Raw genomic sequence first — 25,755 nt, 5'->3', positions numbered from 1 at the left:
TAGGTTTATGTTTTACCTGGTGGGTTAGCCTTTGGGTTAGCAATGGGAGGGAATCTGCCACAAAATGAAATTCATCTGGCGTGATACTCTGGCAGCAATTGGCTGCAATTGCTAGTGCATTCCGTTGGGCATTTATGCTGAAGAACTCTAGATACAGCAAGCAGTCTGCCAAACCACCCTAAAATATAGGAAACTGTTAAAGCCAAGAAATACCCTTTTATCAGCAATTAAAAAAAAAAGCCTACTAAAAGTCTAGCACATCACTTGTAAACAGCATGCGTACCTTATAGAGACGGCAATGTAGGAACTAACACAAATGTGGATCTAAAATCCAACATTAAATGAAATATAGTCCTTCAGTAACAACACTTACCGCCTGTAGAATGGCTTTACTGTGTCTACGTGATAACATCTCCAAGGCTGTCAAGGCCTGCTCTGCCACATCAATACACTGAATAACTTGCAGCTGGGAACATATAAACAGGAAACAAGGTTATCATTCAGTTTTTTACTCGTTGCTCATCTTTGACATGAATAAACAACACTTTCTCTAATTTCCATCAATCTATACTGCCGCTAACCTGAAACCCACCATAGGAAACCAGCAATTTATGCGCTTAAGCCAAACATACTGGCAATACTTTTCTTTTCCTTCCAACTACTTTAAAGATATTGAAAAATGTTTTACATAGAGAATAAACTAAATTCAATTATATAACTTTAAATCTTCATATTTAAAATAAATGGGTTGGTTTATACAACAAATTTTAAAAATCAAGTTTTAAACTTTATACCATATTCCAAAGTTATCAGATAATGCAAATTTTACTGTGCTATGACCTTGAGCAAGGCACTTTGTCTGTCTCAGCCTTCTCAGCTGTAAAATGAGGGTATAAATAGCTATCAACCTCACTGGGATGTTTTCTAGAAATAATGAGATTATTTTTAATCAAGTGCTTTAAGTTCTTCTCTGAAAGATTTTATACTAAGGCAGTAATTCCTATTATTAAAAAATTATAATACTGGGTTGATTTTTACAAATGCTTTATTAGCATCAACTTTAAACTGCCGCTCTGCTAGACATAAAACATTTTTCTGGAACCTTGGCTAAAAAATATACTTTAGTTAGATAATGGATGCTAAAAAATGTCTTTTAATGTGGCCTCACAATTTGATATACTACTTTAGAATTCAACAGTCAAGGGTTCTCAACTTGATTCCCCTATGCTTGCTTTCGAACAAGTTGGGCAAAAGTAGGATTACCTTTTCTAAAAAGACAGGAATTGCATCTACTACAACAGCGGATGATCGAGGAAGTGCTTCCATCATGTATGTTAAGGCTCGACAAGCATGGTTCATCTAGAAAAGAAGTCATTTTTACTCAATAAAAACTCAAAGTTTAAATTTGGAATGGTTTTTAAAAACATAGTACATACTTACAATATCAAAATTATGCTCCATCTGCAGTAATGTTATCTGTTTAAAAAGATTTAACAAAGTATTAGAAGCTATATTCTTAGAAGTCCTAGAAGTATTTCTTCTACTTCAACTGAAATAGAACTGTATGATCCAAGAATTTTACCATACAAAAATAATATCAAGTTAAAACCTAGCATGCATACACAAGAAATGATTATGCTTAGGAGGGCATGACACATACACTGAAGCACTGACTTGGGATAATCATCACCAATGATCCAGGTCAAACGCACAGCCTTCCTGCTGCTTACAGCCAACCCTCCTGGTGCCTCTATTCCCCCATTCAGAAGCCCATTAACATGTCACTGAGGGCTTAACAGGTGTCAATAAGTACTATACTTAAGTAAACAGACCAGCAATGCACTGACATTTGTTAAATTAACAACTATCAGTACAGATTCAATATCATAGCTTCAACTCCTGTAAATTAGCTTCTCTAAAAGTAGAGCGAAGCACCATTTAACTCAGCTGTAAAGTACAGAGTAGTATAGGATTTAAACACGATACTGATCACATCAAAAATGAATTATGTGCTAATTAAAACTCAAAGTAATATTATTTTACAAATGCATGAGTTAGTCTAAACATCTGATTTTATTTTAGTTTTTCTTGTGGGAAAGACTTAAGCAAATTTTAACCATGTTTTTCAAAGGAGGGGATGCAAAACTACTACAGATATACACTCCATCTTCCTGAAGCAGCCAAAGCTACCAAAGAAATTTCCTACCTGGGGAAAGAGACAATCATTCACTGTCTTCTAGTTCAATGGAAATTTTAAATGCATTGAATTTAAGCTGTAAAGTACCTTTCAATTAAATGTACGTCAGATATCCTAATGCAATATTCATTTCATATGAATGTCTTCTCAGCTCTGAATTATGCTTGGTAAAATATATCTATATACCAGAGGTCCTGATAACTGTTTTTGTTAAACACACAACATAAACACACACACACATGCACAAGCGTGCACACTCTGTCTCAAATCACCTACAAATCAGTCACTTATAAAACACCTACTCTAAATTAAAGTGGTTGTTATGCTAACAGAAAGAGTAATAAGTTCTCCAATTCTTTAAGGTGGAATGAACCTTGTAATACCACATTTGGGAAGAACTGCTGTAAACAGATTCTTCACCAAAAATGACTGTTTATGGTCACACAGGTGTATGGTGATTGATGGATATATATTTATAATATTCAACTGTGATGAAAGATAAATCTGGACAATTCATTATTAATAGCATGAGCTGACTTGTGCAGGTCTGCCAAGTACTTAAATCTAATCAGTACCACCAGCAAATTAAGAAAATTGGATTATGCTAATGTTTCTGCCTAGATTTAACAACTTCTTTATTTAACCAATAAAAACTGCAGTTTAACAAAGATAAGTACATGGTAAACCTAGTCCTTTGTTACTATTTATTTTTAAATGAACAAAAACAAACAAGGAAGTTTAATTCAGGTCATAAAAGCCAGCTATTGAAGAAATCAATAATTTGAGCATGAATATAAACATAGGTAAATGTCAGAGTACAAAGGCTAATACTGCTTTCATGAAACATTAAAAAATTAATACGCAAACCTGTAGAGTGGAACTGGTAAGACTTGAGAGCTAGCCTTTGTTACCAGGAGGTCTGCATGGCACAAGGTAAAGAGACTGCTCTATCCTTTATCACTTCCTGCCAGAGCAGAGCCATCCAACAAATAAGAACAGGCCGAATAAAGACTATGTCATCTTGTATTTGACTGGTCTTCACTCAGCTCTCTCCATAATGTGATAATGTGATCAAATGAGACAATCTGATACTCCAATCACAGTTTCATTTTTGTCAACTTTACTAGATGTGTAAACAAAGACTTGAATGATATTTAGCTTCCAAGGTAAAATACACTATGAATGTGTATTCATGCTTATGTTAGTCTTTTGTTACTATTTCATTCAGACTTAATTTTAATCTTAAATTATAGCCAATTTCTTTAATCTGGCATTGAGAAAATTACCAAGCCACTCTTGAAAGATGTATTATGCTCAAGGGCCTACATTTAGTAATGGCAATTTCTCTTCCTGTTGTTTTCACATTAAAAAGCTTAAGCGATTAAGATATTAATAAATTCTAAATATCAACTCACAACTGTGTTGAAAAATCATTAAAAGATTTTAAAAACTGTTTTTCTATTGTTGAGTACTGTTTTGTTTCTTTTGTTTTTGCTTAATATAAAACCTTTTTTTTTAGCTGGAGGATCCATGTGGTGTTCTGGCTTGACTGCTCTGCCATGCACACTGCTATCAAGCATGAAACCTTGATGACCCACAAAGAGAACCCACAAGTGAGCTGCTTGTTATTGTCCTGTGAATCACCAGTTTAAAAGAAAAAAGCATGTAAGTTTTGCATAGTACGTCAAGGTATCACCTGATGGGGCTAACAACTTAAAATTTAAAACCACGTAGCCATTCAAGTATCAAAGATAGCATAACTATTCATCAAGAAATGGTTTAGGGCTTCCCTGGTGGCACAGTGGTTAAGAATCCGCCTAACAATGCAGGGGACACAGGTTCGAGTACTGGTCCGGGAAGATCCCACATGCTGCGGAGCAACTGAGCCCGTGTGCCACAACTACTGAAGCCTGCACACCTAGAGCCCATGCTCTGCAACAGGAGAAGCCACCGCAAGGAGAAGCCCGTGCACTGCAACGAAGAGCAGCCTCTGCTCACCGCAACTAGAGAAAGCCTGCGCACAGCAACGAAGACCCAACGCAGCCAAAAATAAAATTAAAATAAAAAATTTATTAAAAAAATGATTTAGAAACTTTACTCATTCATCATTAACAGTCACGCACAATCTCTATAAAGCATGAAATAAAAGCACTAAGCCACACTCTACTATCTCTTAGTTCTATCCTATTTTAAAATTCTTAACGACAATAATCATGTTATTTAGTAAAAAAAAAAAAGCTGGCAGCATTCAGAGGATGACTGGGATAAAACGAGGGGAAAACTCTCTTACCAAAGCTGGAACAACACTCTTGACAGGAAACCCTCCCAGTGTCTCCTCATTTCCCATGACCAATAATTGACACATCTCAATAACTGCCTGGAGTTGCTGGCTTTCATCGCTTGCTTGTAGTCCTTGCAGAAGCTGCTGGGCCTTAGAACCTTCACATGGAAAAAAAAATCATTATTTTTAAACACTTAATATTATTACTAGGTGTTAAGTGTGACTTTACATGCTGGCTGCTTTTCTTCTTTGGATCCTAATTAAAGGCTAGGTCTAGGACTTCCCTGGTGGCGCAGTGGTTGAGAGTCCGCCTGCCGATGCAGGGGACACAGGTTCATGTCCCGGTCCGGGAAGATCCCACATGCCGCGGAGCGGCTGGGCCCGTGAGCCACGGCTGTTGAGCCTGCGCGTCCGGAGCCTGTGCTCCGCAATGGGAGAGGCCCCAACAGTGAGAAGCCCGCGTACCGCAAAAAAAAAAAAAAAAAAAAAGGCTAGGTCTATACCAGTGTTAAGACAGGCTGCTGATTATTCAAGACGTAATTAAATTAGCTGGATTTACTCTGCCATAAAGTAATGTCACAGTTATTTATATTTTTCTCTTTTAAGTTTTATCTTTTTAAATGAGAAGTTGATTGGTATTTAACAGCTGAAACAAAAATTAATATCCATAAGACTAACATGAACTGCTACCTTTAACGTACATGCTTTCAAAAATATGTATATCTAGTAAGCAGAAAGCCTTCTGCAATAATAAAAACCTGGCAAACAATGATGCCTAGGCATCAAAGGAAATGTTATATACCTCTAAATACCTCCATCAGAATAAATGGAATCCAAGTAACAGCGAAAGGGCAAGGAAATAAAGACAAACAGAACAATGCATCTAACAAAAGGGAATGAAAAGAATGAAATATTTTCTAAAAACAGCAGAAGACTGGCCTTTTCACCTCCTCTCATTTCATGTGCAGATGCTGCTATCACAGTGCTTTAGAGTACTTCTACTTTTAAGGGTCAATTCCATCGCCCAAACATTTGAAAAATGTTAAGGCTCAACTACCACAATAAATAAGTTGTCAATAAACCGAGTAAGACACTCAAAAATAAAGTCTACAAATGTGTTTCAAATTTTCCTGGACACCCTCCTTCTTGTAACCATGATCAACTCCATTAATGCTTATAAACTTATACCTGAGGTTACTTTCAAGTCCTTTCCCTTCTGAGACCTTTTCAGTTTATTGTTTGTATATTTTCCAATAAGTACTGAAATGCTTAGAAATGATAGATGTTAGGAAACTGTCAATGAATGTGGAATTCATATGAACATCAAAAAATTTTTTTCCCAATTAAGCATCAATGATCTTCTGGGAGGGCATAAACCTTTCAAAGGGATACACAATAATCCCGACAATGTCTGTTTTCTCTATTATTTAAGGCTGTGGCTAATGAACTGCATAACTATCACTGCCTAACTCCCTTGACCATAATTAAGAGTCTGTCCAAAGATACACTGCAAGACATTCAAGTTCAAAGGGACAGCATCTTTAAAGTTTTCAAACTAAATACTATCAGTTCCAGTTAGGGCAGGCTTAACATTTTTGTGTTGAAATAATGTGGAAGGAAGAACAAAATGAAGGGAAAGTAACTATGAAAACAAAAGAATCTTCAGCTGCTTCTAGATTTGTTTTTAAAGAATGATATAGTTCAAACAGAGTATACCCTAATAACAACCACCAAAAATAGGAAAAACTGATGCAAGTCGTTGGATGCTCTATCAACACTGAGGCTGGCAGGTCTAAGCACATGGATCATTTCAGCATGCTCAAACAAATCATCATGAATACCACTGGACTTCTGGGATGTTCCTAAAAGGACCTTAGGCCAAATGACAACAAAAAGTCACTGCCATTAATTTCCTCTGACATGTGAAGAGAAACCACCTCATACAGATCAGTCAGTTTTGGTTTTAAGGGTAATTTTATACTCCTGAAAATTACCGAGACCCCTTGTGTGTGGTTTAGATCTACTGTTATTTATAAAATGTGCCTGGTACTAAAAGAGAAACATTTTGAAATACCTGGTTAATTCATTACATATTAATATAAACAAAAACTTGTGAAAAAGATCACAATTTTCCAAAACAACAGCAACAAAATACAGTGGCGAGTAGCACTGTTTTGCTGCTGTTGTTGCAAACGGCCTGAGCGCCAGGCTGAATGAGAGAGCTGCGCGCTCACCCCTGCTCCCTCTTCCAAGCCGAGAAACTAGCTTACCAGAGACGAGTGTGGAAAAACGGGCCTACTCTGCCACAAAGACTATTTAAAAGACATGGACGCGTTAGTAAAGACAAAATTAATGACTTTGTTTTGGAAGCGCATCCTTATGTAAACATGGAGTTTTTTACTAGGATCATGTGACAAGGAAAAATAAAATACCTGCCAGTAGTCTGGTGCCACTGCCTTGACTCTAGTTAAGGCACCAGCAGTTTTACACCCACATAGCTTTTGCACTTTTAGTTCAAACATGAACAAAGTAGAAAAGGAAAGACCTTAGTAGTTATTATCAGTCTTGGCCTTATGAATTCAATGTAAGGATCTCAGGAACTAGCTTGGAATTTACAGGCCACACTCTGAAAACCACTATCATACATCAGGGGTTGGTAGGCAAACATCTTCTATAAAGAGCCAGAGAGTAAATATTTTGGGTTCTGCAGACCACAAGGTCACTGCTGCCACTACTTGAACGACACTGGCACTGTGGCACAAAAGCACACACAGCCAATACATAACCTGAGCATGGCTATATTCCAATTAAACTTCATTTTCAGACACTGAAATTTGAATTTCATTTAATTTTCAAGTCACAAAACAATAATTTTTAAATTTTTTCAGCCATTTAAAAACACTTTTAGTTCACAGGCTATATCAAAATAAAGAGAAGGCCGATTTGGCCCTTGGGCAGTAGTTTGCCAACTGCTGATACAGAGAGAAAGTGAACCCACAGCCTTTCAGGGAATCACAGGAGGCTGATGTGTTCAATTGAATCGACCCCACTGGACATTTGCTGAGTTCTGAAGCTGTGAAGAGGGCTGGGGGTTGAGTCAGAAGCTTTGGTAAGACACAATGAAAACTCCCGCAGTCTCAGGGTGCTCAGAGGACAAAGTCCCCACAGAGGGAGGAGGCCTGACTCATACACAGCCAGTGCCCTACCTTCAAGACATCTGCCACATTGTGAAACTGCATGAAGAACAGAAAGTCTAAGTAGACAGACTTGCAAGGTTCTCAATCAAAAAAAAACCCTGGGAGACAGAGTTCCCTGGTGGTCCAGTGGTTAGGACTCTAAGCTTCCTCTGCCGAGGGCCTGGGTTCAATCCCTGGCTGGGGAACTAAGATCCCACAAGCCGCACAGTGCAGCCAAATTAAAAAAAACAAAACAAACACACAGAAAAACCCTGGTAGGGTTACAACAGAGAAACAGGGATGAGCTAGAGATGAAATGAGTCATAAAAAAATTATAACTCGGTCAAAACAAGCTAAAGCCCTGACTAGAGCAAAGTGATCAGCTTCTGACCCTTTAACACAGAAAAAGAGGAAACACTCACTGGAAACATCCCTTGGGGTCTCTTCAGTTCACATAATCAATTACCAGACATACGGCGAGGCAGAGGAATATGTGACTAACAATCAAAAGGGGAAAAAAGACAACAGAAGCAGACTAACACCCCCAGAATTATAAAGTAAGTGTTCTATAACTATGATTAATAGATTGAAAATATAAGCATGGATGGACAAAATGGGTAAGAATGTAAGGAATTTCAACAGTGGGACTTCCCTGGTGGTGCAAGGTTAAGAATCTACCTGCCAGTGCAGGGGACACAGGTTCAATCCCTGGTCCGGGAAGATCCCACATGCCGCGGAGCAACTAGGCCCGTGCACCACAACTGCTGAGCCTGTGTTCTAGAGAACGCAAGCCACAACTACTGAGCCCACGTGCCACAACTACTGAGCCCGCGCTCCACAACAAGAGAAGCCACCTCAATGAGAAGCCCGTGCACTGCAACAAAGAGTAGCCCCTGCTCACGGCAACTAGAGAAAGCCCGCGTGCAGCAACAAAGACCCAATGCAGCTATAAATGAATGAACGAATGAATGAATGAACGAATGAATGAATAAATAGAAAAAAAAGAATTTCAACAGAGAATTGGAATCTATTTTTTAAAATCAAAGAACTGTCTAGAACTAGAAAACACAGTATCTGAAATTTAAAATTCATTGATGAGTTTAACCAAATACTGAAGAAGACAGCAGAAAAAAGAATTAGTGAATTTGAAATACAGTCAACAGAAAGTTTTCAAACTGGGGGGAAAAGAAATACCTGGGAAAAACAAAAACAAAAATAGAGCTAGAGAGACATGGTAGATCAAATCCAAAGTCTGAACATGTACAATCTTGATACTCCCAGAAGAAAAGGAAGGAGAATATTTGAAGAGATAATGAGATAAGTGAAACAATATATGAAGACATAATGGTCAACAATCTTCCAAAGCTGATGAAAGTTATCAACTCAGAGATTCAAAGGCTCGGTGAAAGCCAAGCAAATTAAAAATGAAAGAAAATGTCACACAGGCCTAATATAGTCAAATTATTAAAAATTAATAATGGTTTGAAAAAGCAAATCTTAAAAGAAGCTGGGAGAAAAGAACTTCCTTGAAAGGGTAACAGTAAGACTTTTAAACAGAAACTATGGAAACCAGAAGAGCATTACAAAGTGCTAATACGAGATTTTACACCTGGGGAAATTACCTTTTAAAAATTAAGGCATAACACATATATATGGAATCTTAAAAAAAAAAATGGTTCTGAAGAACCTAGGGGCAGAACAGAAACAAAGACGCAGACGTAGAGAATGGACTTGGGAGGAAGTGAGAGAGTAGCACTGACATATACACACTACCAAATGTAAAACAGCTAGCTAGTGGGAAGCAGCCGCATAGCACAGGAACATAAGCTCACAGGGACATCAGCTCGGTGCTTTGTGACCACCTAGAGGGGTGGGATAGGGAGGGTGGGAGGGAGGTGCAAGAGGGAGGGGATATGGGGATATATGTATACGCATAGCTGATTCACTCTGTTATATAGCAGAAACTAACGCAACACTGTAAAGCAATTACACTCCAATAAAAATGTTAAAAAAATTTAAGGCAAATCAAGGATTTCTCCAACAAAAGCAGAGAGAAATCATTACTAGCAGTCACTCACTATATAAAAAAAGTTCTTTAGGCTGAAGGGAAACAATCCTGATAGAAGAAAGGGACTTCAGGAAAGAATTAAGAATACTGGAAATGGTATATATGTGGGCAAAAATAAAAGAATATGGATGTTCTAAAACAACAATTGTCTTATTGTGTTTATAGCACATGTGTAAGTAAAACTAAACAACAGCATAAAGGATGGCAGGAGAAAAAGAGTTAAACTGCTGTAAGGTGGTTGCACTGTTTGAGATATGATAACGTATTACTATATGGTAGGCTATATATAATAAGCCAAGGATATGCATTATAATCTCCAAAAGAGGCTGATTTACAACATCTGCCAAAATGTTGTATGCATTTACCCTTTACACAGCAATCTCCCTTCTAAAAATCTATCCTGAAGATAACACAGGTAAAAACAGGAAAGCTGTATTTCACTGCAACACGACGAAGACTGGAAATAACCCAAATGTCCAACAGGAGACTGGCAAAATAAACTGTACATCCACACACTGCAGCACTGTGGCAGCTTTACAAAAGGAATGGGGAATCTCTCTTTCTCTCTCTCTCTCTCTGCGCATGTGCCTGACACGCACAGCAGCTATGAAAAGTGAACACCAAAACATACTGTTAAAAGCAAGGCAAAGTATGTAAAATTTACTGCTCTTATCTAAGAAAGTCAGTGTGTGTGAAGTAGATAATACGGATTTGTTTTTGTTTTCTTAAGTAAATAACAAAAGGACAGGCCACAAACTTACGAAGGTTATTTGTGTGGGAGGAGGAAACAGGCTAAAGGGATAGCAAAAGATAAGACTTTTAAAAATTTGTAGATTTGACTTCAGGAACCATGTAAATATAACAAATTATAAAAGCAAGACTACATTTTAAAGTCAATCCCTAAAAATTAAAAGCAAAATAAAGCAAATGCGCCAAACCAGCCTGGCGGCATGAGTGTAAAGAATTATTTCAAGTGACTCTAAAATACAAAAAAATGACCACAAAGTGAGATATATCCCAAGAACAAAAAAAGAACTGTTACAAAATTAAAACTTTCTCAGTAATACTATTTTTGGTGTTAGGCTGGAATTTTGTACTGTAGGATAAAGCAAATAAATGACTGTGTTATCACTGGGAACTGAAACTCTTGGCACGAGGGAAAGATACAAGATAAATAAAACCCCTGCAGCCCTGAATGTGAATTGGCAGTGTCAGTATGAACTCATGATTTTTAATCTTAAAAGATTAAATACAATTATTTCCTACTTTTTTCCATTAAAAGTGTCTAACAACAATTATCAACCCAGTAGCAAATATGCCAACAGCCCAGACTGTGGAATCTAAATACCATTTCCTATAAAGAAAACCAGGGCTCTCTGAGGCAATGCCTGATTTCAGGTGGGGGCGGGGGGGTAGGGGGTGTTCAACTTGGCTCATCAGAAAGCAAAGAGGGCATCAAAAACTACTGAGATCACATCGGAAAGATCAGATGATGACTAGACAATTTCATCATCAATGAAAATCAATGAAATGGCTAAAACACATCTCAACCCAACTGACAATGATACTTAAAACAAAAACAATAGCACTTTGAAGGATGCAAAACTGGTAAATAAAGGGTAGGAAATATTTTTCCTATACCAACTATTCTCCTGGATAACCAAATAGAAGGGAGAGATATTCTTTATATATTTCAACTAAATTACTTCTTTTACTTCTAATAAATGAAGACTGATCATTAGATATGAAATACTTTCATTTGTAATCCCTGTTGTCTAGACTTTGTGGGCTTCCTAATATTAGAAAACACTACCACTTTTGCATAGTCTTTCCTCACCAGAGGAAGAAAATAAAGAACCAAACTTGAACCTGAAAAAGCCTCTAGATCCAACTACCAGTTTAACAAGAAGTATACTTTTTTTTTTTTTTTAACTTTTCCATTTGAGACAATGGAAATCTGACTGAATGGGTATCTATCAATAAGGATTTACTGGTTTCCTTTTCAGATATAATAATAGTAATGTGGATGTATGCATGCATGTATATGTGTGTTTTAAGGGACATTATCTTGAGCTACATGATGAAATGTTTATAGATAAAATTACATAATGTCTGGGATTCATTTCAAATTAATACACGAGGAGGGATGTTGGTGGATGTAAAGACAGACTGGCCATGAAGCAGGCATTGCTGAAGCTGGGTCATGGGCATGGGGGGGTGTCACTGTTTTCTACTCTGGTTCTAGTCTATCGTTTATATTCATTTCATGTGCAATAGTCAAGCGTTAATGTGGATTTCTGATGTTTAATGCTAATACTCTTGGGTAGCTCTGCAACAATTTTTCTTCCCAGCCTTCCCCCCCAAAATAAATGAAGTGGAAAAATAAATGAAATCAAGTTTCTCTTAAAAAATAAAAAAGCACACACATTAAAAATATGATCTAGAGTTCCAGCAGAGAGCGCGGTGAGAAGAGGATCGCGGCCTTCTAGCCCGGGGCCCTCCAGGCCCTCCGGCCTCGGGTCGGCACGTGAACTGGGGGGCCCCCGGGACAGGCTCAGGCTGTGTCTTGCCGAGCCCCAGAGCCCTCGCAGCAGCCGCCCACTGGCAGGGCCCGAGCCTGGAAGCAGCAACGAACTGCTCCTCCACCCCCACCTCCGCGACCTAATGGCGGCGGCCCCTCGGAGCCCAGATCCCACCCACCGCCGGGTCTCTTGACTCCACGCTGCAGGGGTTAGGCGAAGCCTCCGGCAGGCCACCAGGACGTTGGGCCTTTGGGCATCGGGCGTGGCAGGACGAGAAGAATGGCGGCCACTGGAACGCCGCGGAGGGCCTGGGAAGGGGTGGGGGGGTCTATATGGACGCCAGCTCAGCCACCCTTAGGCCTTGAAGCCCACGCGGATCCGGGACCTGAGGTGACCTCTCTGCCCCAGTTGGACGAGACCTCACCTCGTCCGGACAACGACGGACAAAGGTCTTAACGAGCCTGGAAAGTGAGCGGAACCCCGGTCGACGATGGGTGGAACATTAGCGGATCATTGGGCGGCTGGTCTTCGTTCTACCAAGACCTCGATGTCGGAAGATAGAAATGGTAGAATCACGTACCACATGCGGCCAATAGGAAGTGCCCGCCACCCTTTGGGAAGATTTACTAGCCGTTTATAGAAGGCCTGTGTATATAATATGAAAAAGCTGCTCTCAACTTTCCCCCCAACCTTTCGAAAGAAAACTTTTCGCTACATATAGGCCTTCTGGATGTGAAGAGGTTGCCGACGTATGACAGAGTTAAAGTCCCATGTCTTGTAAATGCCCATTTGTTTCTTTAAAAAAACCGTAGAAAAGAAATGTCTTCTGGAAATGACTTTTCGAAATGGAGTTGTTTGACCACCTCTAGAGGCGACATCAGGAGCCACAGAGGTCCACGTTTGTTCAGTGGGTTAGAGGACATGGAATGGAAGACGTTGAGGAGGAAGAAAAGAAGGTTCTGTGCCAGCCTGGTCACAGTTAGAAGACATGTGCGTATTAGAACCATTGTTTTGTGTGTGCATTTTACTCCTTACTACTGTGTATGTAGTTGACAATAAGTACTTTTTTGAAATATCTAGTCTTTCTAGATGTTCTAAAGTGCCTGATATATGTTCAAAGTAGAGGTAGTAAAAAGACATTTTGTAAATATCTTTTTGTTAAAATTCGTATTTGTTGTTTTGGCGGGGGAGGGGTGGCCAAACCACCTTTTTGAACAGTACGCAGTATGCACTGTGTTTGTTTGTGCACTGGTTCAAGGTTGGGGGGAGGAGAAGGAAGTGCAAAGAGCTCTGTGCCCGTGTGTTTATAGTGAAGCAAGATTAACCATTGTCTTTTTTATGTTCCTGCATTTTGTTTCACTTTGCTGTGTATATAGTGTATACAATGGACAAATGAGTCCTAATTTACAACACCTAGTCTTTCTCGATGTTAAAGAGGTTGCCAGTGTATGACAAAAATAGAGTTAGTAATAATACATTTTGTACATTTTGTGTTAAAAAAATATATGATCTATACTTTGCCATCAGTTAAATCAAAGTTTTTAAAATGTATTTATGTGAGGACTGGAACATTTGAATTCTGGATACTTAGTAAGGATTTTCTTAATATAAACTTTTTTAGACAGTACTGTAGTTATGTCCTTATTTTTACAGATATAAATTTAAATATATGCAAATGGAAAAAGTTAAAAAAATAAACTTGGGAGTGGGGAGAACAACTGAGGATATAAATGAAACAATGGTCAGGTCACGTGGATCGATAATTATTGATGGGTTCATAGTTGTTATTATACTATACTAATACTCTCAACTTTTGTGTATGTTTGATCTTTTTCATAATACAGATAAATCCTGATTACCCTTAGTTTAAATCCCACACTTGCTGCTGGCCTGCAAAGGTCCAACATGACCTGGCAAGCACCTACACCTCTCAGATTTCATCTTCTACCACTCTCCTTTCACTTTCCATAGGCCCCTCCTGCTGTCTCATGAGCATGACAAACTCATTTCCACCTGTGGCCTTGCACTTCCTCTTTCCCTCAGATCCCTGCAGAGCTGGTTTTCTCACTCCATTTTGTTCTCCACAAAATCACCTCAGAAAAGGTTTCTTTAACCAGCCTATCATCACACCAACAAACGTCTTCCTAACTCTGCTTTGTTTTCCTTCACTGCATTGACACGACCTGAAATTTTACTTATAGTAATTGTCTTGTTAATTATTTCCAGGGTCACTCTCTAACAGGGAAGCTTCCACGTGGGAAACAACTCTGCTTATTATCCTATTCATGACTCTGTACAATTCCAGTGCCTAATAAACAACACTGAATAAAAATCCATGCTCAAGGGTTCTCGAGAACTTTGCAGGAGGCTATGTTATTTGAGAGATGAGTATCAGGGCAGCAAAAGCAAAGCAAAACAAAAGAAAAAAAAAATACCAGCTGCCTCAGAATGGGAGAAAATATTTGCAAACGAATCAACGGACAAAGGATTAATCTCCAAAAATATAAACAGCTCATGCAGCTCAATATTAAAAAAAACAAACAACCCAATCCAAAAATGGGCAGAAGACCTAAATAGCCATTTCTCCAAAGAAGACATACAGATGGCCAAGAAGCACATGAAAAGCTGCTCAACATCGCTAATTATTAGAGAAATGCAAATCAAAACTACAATGAGGTATCACCTCACACAGTCAGAATGGGCATCATCAGAAAATCTACAAACAACAAATGCTGGAGAGGGTGTGGAGAAAAGGGAACCCTCTTGCACTGTTGGTGGGAATGTAAATTGATACAGCCACTATGGAGAACAGTATGGAGGTTCCTTAAAAAACGAAAAATAGGGCTTCCCTGGTGGCACAGTGGTTGAGAGTCCGCCTGCCAATGCAGGGGACAAGGGTTCGTGCCTCCGTCCAGGAAGATTCCACATGCCGCGGAGCGGCTGGGCCCGTGAGCCATGGCCGCTGAGCCTGTACGTCCGGAGCCTGTGCTCCGCAGCGGGAGAGGCCACAACAGTGAGAGGCCCGCGTACCACAACAAAAACAAAAACAAAAACGAAAAATAGAATTACCATATGACCCAGTGATCCCACTACTGGGCATATACCCAGAGAAAACCATAATTCAAAGAAACACATGCACCCCGATGTTCACTGCAGCACTATTTACAATAGCCAGGTCATGGAAGCAACCTAAATGCCCATCGACAGACAAATGGATAAAGAAGATGTGGTACATATATACAATGGAATATTACTCAGCCATAAAAAGGAACGAAATTGGGTCATTTGTAGAGACGTGAATGGATCTAGAGACTGTCATACAGAGTGAAGTAAGTCAGAAAGAGAAAAACAAATATCGTGTATTAACGCATATATATGGAACCTAGAAAAATGGTACAGGTACAGATGAACCGGTTTGCAGGGCAGAAATAGAGATACAGATGTAGAGAACAAACGTATGGACACCAAGGTGGGGAAGTGGCGGGGGGGTGGGGGTGGGATGGATTGGGAGATTGGGATTGACGTGTATATACTAATATGTATAGAATGGATAACTAATAAGAACCTGCTGTATAAAAAAACAATCAAATTCAAAAATTAAAAAGAAAATACCAGCTGCTTCTTAAAATCCTCAAGTACAAATACACATAATATGAGTACATGTATACACATTGCATTTTTTTTTTTTTTTTTTTTTTGCGGTACGTGAGCCTCTCACTGTCGTGGCCTCTCCCGTTGCGGAGCACAGTCTCCAGACATGCAGGCTCAGCGGCCATGGCTCACGGGCCTAGCCACTCCGCGGCATGTGGGATCTTCCCGGACCGGGGCACGAACCCGTGTCCCCTGCATCGGCAGACGGACTCTCAACCACTGCGCCACCAGGAAAGCCCCATTGCATTTTTTTTAAACTTAGAATATTTGATGGAAAATTATACAAGTACAAATTTATTTGTAAGGTCAGAGTTAACAACCTTCAGTAACACTTCAGAAATTTAGAAATTAATCAAGACTGAAGTCTGCAAATAGCCTACTGATTCTATGGAAATATTATCGATGAAATAAAAAAGAATGTGTGTGTGTGTATATATATAAAACTGAGTCACTTTGCTGTACAGCAGAAATTAACACAACATTGTAAATCAACTGTACTTCAATTTTTAAAAATGCTTAAATGTAAATTTTATTGCTTAAGGAAGCTAAAGGTAATATTCTATACCAGACAGAATTTAACTGAATTTGTGATTATGCAAAATCATATTCTTAGTTACAAACTGAGACTTAAACAATCACTCTCATATCTACCATATATGATAAGATCTCTGGGTTATATTAATTTGATTAAATGAGTCTAGTTACTGGTAATTCTGCTGAGAAATCTTTCCTCTCAGGCTCATTTTATAATCAACTGCCTAATGGGTTAAATTTTATTACACCATAAAAAACTCAAGACACAAATCTGTGCAAAGCATGCAATCAGATGCTATAATAATATAATCACCTGAGATCCTGTGCTCTTTCTATAGTTCAAAAAAAAACAAAATGAAGGGTCAATCTTGTTGTAAACTTTGGATGGTTTTCTAATGGTTCCAATTCAGTAATCAAAAATAAAAGGAGAAAATCTTGAAGAGTTGCTATTATTTAAGGCAAGAACGTGCAGAAGCTCTGTTTTTTAAAACAGGTTAAAGTTCATGAAAACTTCCTTATGTGAAAACTCTCTTACATGAATAGGTAAACAGTAAAAACAGCACTCAACTAATTACTAAGAGTTTTGAGGGGAGGACAAATTTAAAAGTATTCACTTACTAGCTCCGCTTCCAATTGTTCTATGGAAAAGTTGTGACATCCGAGGACCAAGAGGACCAAACAGGTGCGGAGGAAGACCCCTGGCCTCTAACAGAGCTAAGGAAAAAAGAAGGGCAGGAGGAGTAGTCGAAGTGTTAATACAACTGATCTTATCTAGAAGTTCCGAACAACTGATTCATCACATAATTGATTTAAACAATTACTTTCCATTTTGAACTTTAAGTTACATTAAACTTTTCAAGACCACTTGTATATACTAATGTAATTAATATAAGTTACAACACCCATGTGTCTACTCCAGGGCATCTTAAGGTTTTATGGAGATATTAAATATCCATACCAGCAGGGACTATGTAAATGGTCCAAGAAAAAACCAAAGTAAACATTTATTTTGAAGAAGTTATGTTAAGCACCTTAGCTATTTCACTCTACTATTTCCCAGTCAGATATTGATCATAAGATCCTCTAAAAACATAGGAAAAAAATCATTTTTACCAGTTCCCAAAAGTGAGAAAAACTGTGTTCTAGTCAAAAAGTGACTGCTCTAAGTTCCTTCAGGAACTTAAAAGCAATCTGAAACTGATTCATTAATGTTTCTTGTAAGCCTCACATTGGGGATCTATTCTATAAATCAGCTGTCTGAAGATAATAAAAATACATATCCATGTACTTGTAAATCATGTATACATAATATAAAGCTGCTTTTTAAACGCACTTACAACATTATAATACCTCGAGTTTATGTATACAATCTACATTCATTTTCAAACAGTTGATCAAGAACACAAAAGATCACAGCAAAGAAGCATCCTACTAGATGCAATATGTTATTAGGTACCAGAGCACAATATATTAAGCTACCCCTTGTTCAATATCTTCCTTAATGCATTACTAGCTATACATGCAACCGTAATGAAAAAAAATTTTTAACATAAAAAATAAATGTACTATATAAGATTTTTATCTAGTTAAACAGTAAAGATGAAGAGCCAAACGGATGATCTTCCAATTCCAAATCATCAAATCACTACCACATACAAAGCTTTTTTTGGAGGTATGGGCACTGCTACATTATACTTTTATGAGCTCATCCGAATTAACTTCAACAAAGAACGGTAGTAACAGGCAGCCCATGACAAGAGTTTCTTGTAAGCTCAGTAACTCTCTTTACCTTGCAATCGTCCCATCTCGGAATCATCCGATTCACTCTCCCCAGAAGTGGTCATGCCCACAGCCCCTGCAACAGAACTAGAGGCTTCGAAGAGGGGGGGAAAGGTGACGGTTAGGAGAGGAACATTTAAATTCATTATGTCTGGTTTATCTTAAAAAAGAAAAAGCAGAGTTTTACAGACAACAATGAATAAAGGCAAACGTGCCTGCCCATTGCACACCAGCTGTTATTCTAGACTTCATCATGTAGCTTTTATGGAAAAAAGATGGCTCAACTACATTAGAAACAAGCATAATATACAAGCTTTGCATTTCACTCATACATGGTTTTCACAGTTTCCTCCTGTCTTTGAAACTGTCCCTGAATTGAGTCTTATCCTGAACTCCTCTACCAAAAGTCCATAAAGATAACACTGCTAAAAAACCATTGTGATATTTAATAGATGGGCAATTAGTCACAAACAAAAAGCAAAACTGACATTTGGGGAAAATGTTCCATGTAGATGTGTGCCTTCTTCAGTCCGCTTTATTCCTGGACTGTAGTCTGCATATGATCGTTTGCCGTGTTTTCTTTCATTTCAAGACTGTGCAAAGATTACGCTCTCTGATTTCCAGGACAAAACATTGAAGATACACATTACAACTGACAGAAGACTGCAAAACACTGAAGTACAAAAGAGAGGGCAACTAACATGTCGAAACAAACGCAGAGTGAAGAGTTCAGATTCAGAAGGATTCTACTACCCCAAATGCTAACCTGATCGATCATTCCGTCTAAGTAAATAGTGGCTGATTCTACAATATTATCAATCTGACCAGGAGATGGAAATATATTCCTATAAAACGAGCAGTTTTACTGTCCCCTCCTCTCAGTGTCTGTTGAGTCCTAAAGCATTTTTTGTACATAGACGATTCATCTGTGTATGACCACATCATCCACAATACCTTAAGTCCTGTCCACTTGACAGATGGTGACAGAATGCAAGGCAGGAAGAATATTTTTGTCATTATTAAAAGAGGCACATGGATCACACATGTGAATGTAAAGAGTTTTTCTGAAGAAAGAGATGTAAATACACCAGCCACCAACTCTGTTTTCTTAATACTTTTCTTCACCCCTCATTTAAGTATTCTAACATTTCACCGGGATTTTTTAAAAAGTTGTATTAAAATGTATGGTTTAGAACAGGAATCAGCAAACTGTGGCCCACAGGCCAAATCCAGTCCAGCACACCACTTTGCAAATAAAATTTGGTTAAAACATAAGTAAACTCATTCACTGACATACCTGTGGCTGCTTTTGTGCTACAACCACAGAGTTGTTCCAACAGAGCCTGCATAAAGCCTAAAACATCAATTATCTGGCCCTTCACAGAAAACGTTGGCAACCCCATGGTTTAGAGTTACAGGCTAAGTAGAAATGCTAATATTAAGGAGTAATGGAGTTTAGCAAAATCCACACTTCTGATGGAGAAAAAGGAAATAATAACTGTACTTATATATATATATATATATATAAGGCTACTTGTAGGTAGCACTCATTAAATGCGGACTGTATGGAGAACGTGTCCATGTGTTTGCTCTCAACCATACAGAGGAGTATTACAAGCTCTACCATGCACATGAGGAAACCAAGGCTTTGTGTCTTTGAGTGCTTGCCCAAGGTCGGACAACTGACCACAGGCATGAGACGTGAGCCCAGGCAGTCTGACTTCGCAGGCCGCACTCGTAGGAGCTGCACGCTACCAGCGCCTCGCACTTACCCTCCAGCACTCATTCCTGATTTCAGTGCCGCTGCTTCTTCGCGTTATACAGAAACCACGCCAACCAGCCCTGCTACCGGGTCCCAATTAAGACTGAACTTAGTCAAGTGGCTCTTAAACTTACTTTGAAACTTTTACAAAATGTGGAAAGCAAATACTAAGTTTTGGCAAACAAAATTGTTGGTTTTTCTTTCTTTCCTGCTCCCCCCTCAAAGGCACACTCTGGAACCACACATTTTTTAAGAAAAAAACATCACAAGTTCACTTAAGGTAATGCTGGGTTTTTTTTAAAGCTTATCAGAGGTTCTACTAGTTTTACTTTAAACCAGTCTACAAATCTACAACTTATGATTTTAAAGGTTTAACCTTAAGTGACTTCTTAAACATATTATTCTAAGAACTGACATACTGAATAATAAATACCTCAAATTGCCCTGCCACAAAGACATTAACCAAGACATAAAACTTGTAAAAGCACAGAATTAAAAGAGCTGTGAAGACTATTATAGGGAGGTCCCAACCTTAAGGGAGCCACAGACCCACTACAAGGAGGAGCAGGGATATTCTGGTTTTTAATCAAGTCAAGGGCCTATTTTGACAGAAATCAGTTACTGGACCCAAGGAAAAAGATCCTTTCCAGCTGCCATCCCTTTGATGGCAAGTATTAATAAGCATTTGCTTACCGTAGGTCCCTTTTTTCTAAGTTTTACAAAACTAGATAAACCAAACTAGCTTAGCCTGTGAGTGGCTGTTTGTAAAGTCATGCAGGTAAGGAAATGTAACCCATTAATAGCAGTCAGCGAGAAAGTTGCTTCAATCAAGGCATCAGACCTTGGGCAACACACACAAAATCCATCCCGACACTAATATAAAAGCAAGGCTATCAAACAGAGAAAATCCAATGCCAGATTTTAAGAGGTGTCAATCTTTTTTGTTTGTTTGTTTAAACTGGTATCTCTCCCATCTAGTCTAAGCATATCTTCACAGCACCATGTAAGGCAGTTTCCAACACACAGTTAAAGCTGACAGAATTCACTTTTACTTGACAGGAACTGCTAAGAGTTTACCAAATACCTAAGTATAGGAGGCAACGGGAAGACATTTTTAGTGTCACGAAAACTTTTGAGCTAGGCCAGAAGAATGGTTGTTTGGAATATAATTACACCTTATATGGGCCTTGGCATCAGGTGATATGGTAGCAATCTAATTTTTTTAGTGGTACTAACCAAAAATAATTAGGGAGAGAAAAATTTACAAAACTGAGTTGCTTTCTTTTTACAATCTGACCCTGTTCATTTCTTGTGAAATTAAGACTCCCAATGCAAAATGTAGGTGTCAGAACATTTTTCCTTATGTTGATTGATTTCCAGGTATAAAGAAGACTGCCTGATTCCCCACCTTAGTATCGCTAAGATTTGCAAGACTTTGTCAACAAGACTTTATCAGCACTATAAAGGGGTGCTCAGTTCTAATGAAGTCTAAAACTAAACCCTTCAGCTCTTGGGACAATGTGGGGAACACTTAACTTTCAACTTCAAGAGCTGACATTTCTTCTATGAAGAGCTAGAGGGGTTGCACTCCACATCACAGTAAACTTCAGAGTGACCCAAAGGGACACCATTATCAACAAACTTTCCTAAATGTCAACAACACTGGCAAAGTCACGGTGATATAAGCAAGTATTCCAAAGATGGAGCAATGCTTTAATATCTACATGTGAAAAAAGAAATACACTTATATCAACGAGGCCACTGAAATAAGTCAGGAAGAAATGATCTCTAAAAATAAAGAAACACTGAAAAATGAATATATACATAAGACTGAAGAGATTAATCTCTTTAAATTAGTAAAAACATTATTTCAAAATAAATGTTTCAAATGAAGTGAGTCTTATACCAACTGTGTAAGAACTGTCTGAGAATGGACACTTGCCATAAGATGCTCTAAGTTACCACCATCAGTTTGTACTCTACACGAACTTAGAGGGTTTTATTTTTCTTTAAATTCCAGTTTTACATAATGAGAAACGAAAGCACATTACACTGAAGAACTTAATATAAAGCTAGTAATAAGTAATTTGCCTCTTTCCCCAGAAGCACTTTAGTGAGCTGGCAGAGGAACCCCTGTAGTACGTACAAGGGATCCAGCCTCCAAAAGGTAATAAAGTTAGTGCTGCTCTAATACCAGTGAACGTGCACATGTATCTTTTACAGAAACTCAGAAAGCACCTAGATCACAATGGGATTTGAAATACGGATGACAATGAAACACAGGTGAGCCTTTCGGAGGGCAATCGCATGAACCTAATCCCTTGAAGCTTTATCCTCTTCGGCAAATATACCAGGAAACAGAATTTTACCCACCACCCCCTCATTCTGGCCTCCAATTACACCCCTATGGATTAAACAAACTCGAGTAACCACGGAAGCAGAACACCACAGCTGTTGTAACTGTGCACTTCTTTTCTCTAAGACCTGAATTTGAGAGTCACACATCCTAGTCTGTAACCCTGGCAAGCTTAACCATCATGCATCTCAGTTTTTCTCATTTATAAAATGAGGATAACAGCACCTCACACCTCAGCAGGTTGTTCTGAATATTAAATGAGAATATGTGTAAAGTGCTTAATAGTGTGTCTGCAATGGAGTGTACACTCTGTAAATGTTAGCTATTGTAATTACCATAATGAGTCCACTTGAACAACACACTCAGCACCTCCCTCTCAAAGTGTCATCCATATGGGAATTGCTCCACTTCCATATTCAGACTTGGAATAAACATTAAAACACTGGGAAGCATAGGCTGTGTGTCCTACAGAGCTTCAGTGAGTTGCATGTGCAAGGCACTGTATGTTTCCAAAAATCTACCATTTAACCCTTCAGAAAAACTATTCTGGGAAACAGGCACCACCAGAAGAGATGCCGTAAGTTCGCCATGTAATCTATCATACAAAACCAGGAAAGATAAGTTGGTAAAGATGTTAAGCTGGACAGAAAGCTGAGACAAGAGGCACAGAACATGGACAGCAGTGGGCAAACCAGAACCTTCCTGGTACATGAGGATATACAATCAACCATAGGCATTAAAGAAAACTGGCACCTATTCTGATACTAACAGTAATACATGAAAGAACTCTGTTCAAAAGTAAGAACATGCCTACGCCTAAAGCTATGCATATCATCCAGATTTAAGGGACTCAGACCCATATGTTCATAATGATGACTTATAATATTTTTGTATCTGTTCTTAGTAAGAAATGCTTATAACAAGCTACTATTTAAACCCGTTAGCCACAATCAAGCCGTGGAGTGTCAGCCGCCTTCTGGCACTGGAAATGGGTACATACTTGGGGTGGGGCGGGGGGCCTAATTTTTGCTGGGCTAAGACATCTAGGAGAATAAAGAAACCCGGAAGAAAAGGAATACTAGTCTTAAAGCTGCTTGGATTCAAACTGAATACTAGTTATTTTTTAGGGACTACAACATTCTAAATTAAAATTTAGACTTGTATGAAACAATTTAAGCCACATCTTTACGTTTTTACTATGAATTTAAAGTTTTACAAACAATCAGTAGGCAACTATTATATGTACAGATCAATGTTTAAGAAGCTTAAACAGAAAGGACTTACTGCTTCTTAAAAGGCCTTTGAATGTAATTAGTACAAATTTGGATTTGAAAAAAGATTAAACAACAACAACAACAAATGAATACAAATAATCAAAACACCAAATCTATAAAGCGGAACAAAAGCAAGCAACAAGTGTGATGGCTAACATCTTAAGATGTATCTGTCTCCTCTCTTCCATTATATTTGGTGTACCTAAAAAGTAATTTATCTCCAAATAAATCTGGAAGATACATAAATGCTTTTTAGGCTTAAGAAGTGCCAATCTACCTGCCGCTCCTTGGGGAGTTTCGTCCGTCCGTGCAGCTGAAGAATTCACTGTCTCCTGGTTGCCTTCAGGGTCTGCCATCTTCTCCTGTCGACGAGCTTCAGCTGCTCCTCTTTTGCCCAGGCCAGAGCCTCGCCGACTACAACAGAAAAATGCCAGCATAGGCAGCACTCCCAGTGACCAGGAGCAATGTCCACACAGCACAAAGCTCCAATGCATGGAACACAGAGCTAGTTTCTTCTTTTTACATAAAACTTGTTGTAGAAAATCACTATGGGTAACAACCAAGACTTTGTATATTTAAAACTCATCCAAGCTATATCACATTGACAATACAAGCTTTTGTGTTGCTATGAGCTGTTGTCATCCTTACAAACAGAAGTGATTTTTAAACACTTCAACTACATGGAAAAGTGATTCCTTCTGCAGAGACAATTCAATTCATTTAAAATAGATCCCTAATTCCTGGGTAAACAGTGGACCACTATATGGACTTTCAGACTGATACTTGAAAATGGGGGCAGGACAGGGGGAGAGAAGAAGATGGGAAAAATTCCCATCACCTAAGTCCCAGATTACTTAAATCATCAAAAAATTACTATCCTAATAATGGACAATAGCTCTAGCCTTTAAAATAAAAGAAATGAGTATTTAATATTTATAAATAAATACAGATGACATCTGGGAAGACACTTGTTTCTGATCGAGGCATAGTGTAAGATATGGAAAAAGGAATCATCAGTCATTTATCATGAAGCAGACTATATTTTATTGATGACTTTCTATTTTAATAGCGAAATCAGTAAGCAAATCAGGTAGAGACAGAAGACTTCGAAAATTATAACAACTTAATACTGTTTAAAGGCAGCTCCCCAAATGACCTCAGAAAGTGCAAAAACCTACTACTGAAGAAATGTTTTAGACTAAAGTAAACTACAGTGAAATTAGATGTTGCCTGGTAAAGAACAAGAAGGAACCAGGCATAAGTGACATGTAAATGAAAGCTCTGAATCACCAATGAGTTCTAGAAGAGTTTATTCTCTCAATTATTAAAACTCCTCCTTAAGCAGGGATTTACTTTGCCAACCTTTCATTCACAGGGGAAAAAAGCTCATTCCAAACCCCAATTACCAAGCTACAAATTAGTGGGATTCAAATTAAGTCATTTATTTAACATTTAATTTGCATCAACCATGTGACATACTCTGTGCTGAACATTTGGTTGCTGCCTTCAAGGTGTGTTAGTCTAAAGAGACCAAGCCGCAGCTGTGATCGACTATGAAAGCACTAAGAGGAATCTCAACTAATTCAGAAAAGTTTGAGATGAAGAGCACTGCAGGCAGGCGGCTAGACAGCTTGTGTGTAGCATGTAAGTAACTTCTTGTTCATCAAGACAGTGGGCCTGAGGAGAAGGAGAGAATGCTGCAGAGAAAGATAGGATGCTAGATTACCTGACGCCACATACAGCTTAAAATTAATTTTCAACTACAGTGAATTTGGCTTATATCTAAGGTTATAAACCTTGGGTAAACTGGCTTCAAAGTTTGGCCCAAAACAGGACAAAAGCTCTAAAGAACTAAGAAATTTTCTCAGAGGTCCTCATAAAAGTACTGCCAAAAAACTTCAAAGGCAAATAGGTGTACTAACTCCAGATATTTTAAACAATCCTGACAGAACTAGGAAATAAGTGGAGAAGTAGAGATTAAAGTGGTAAGAGTCCATTTCTTATGACTTATTAGGTAACAAGTCATACTGTTTCCTTGTGTACTGTACTGTACCCACGGCCAAGAGTATAAAGTCGATTACCTCAGAGAAGAACAAAAAGAGGTGCTTAAAGCCTTTCTACTGACCTAAGTTAGAGTAGGGAAAAGGTAAACTAA

General features: G+C 38.4%; 1 protein-coding gene across 12 annotated transcripts in view; it reads right to left on the bottom strand.

Annotated features, from left to right (window-relative positions):
* TRIP12 (thyroid hormone receptor interactor 12) overlaps positions 1–25,755 on the bottom strand; it is a gene marked incomplete at its 5' end in the record, with an annotated part of 106,235 nt that overhangs the window by 43,362 nt on the left and 37,118 nt on the right. For 11 of the 12 annotated variants that reach the window (XM_079710447.1, XM_079710452.1, XM_079710454.1 and 8 more), the window contains 8 exons: positions 17–178; positions 374–466; positions 1,264–1,359; positions 1,441–1,476; positions 4,488–4,636; positions 17,048–17,143; positions 18,219–18,302; positions 23,878–24,014. In XM_079710447.1, coding sequence (XP_079566573.1) covers positions 17–178; positions 374–466; positions 1,264–1,359; positions 1,441–1,476; positions 4,488–4,636; positions 17,048–17,143; positions 18,219–18,302; positions 23,878–24,014 — 853 coding nt within the window. The remainder of the gene's footprint in view (positions 1–16; positions 179–373; positions 467–1,263; positions 1,360–1,440; positions 1,477–4,487; positions 4,637–17,047; positions 17,144–18,218; positions 18,303–23,877; positions 24,015–25,755) is intronic. The other variant, XM_079710449.1, reaches the window with a different exon arrangement.

This window comes from Hyperoodon ampullatus (genome assembly GCF_949752795.1).
Source record: "Hyperoodon ampullatus genome assembly, chromosome: 8".
Classification (NCBI taxonomy): domain Eukaryota; kingdom Metazoa; phylum Chordata; class Mammalia; order Artiodactyla; family Ziphiidae; genus Hyperoodon; species Hyperoodon ampullatus.
This window is presented reverse-complemented; position numbering and strand designations above follow the sequence as displayed.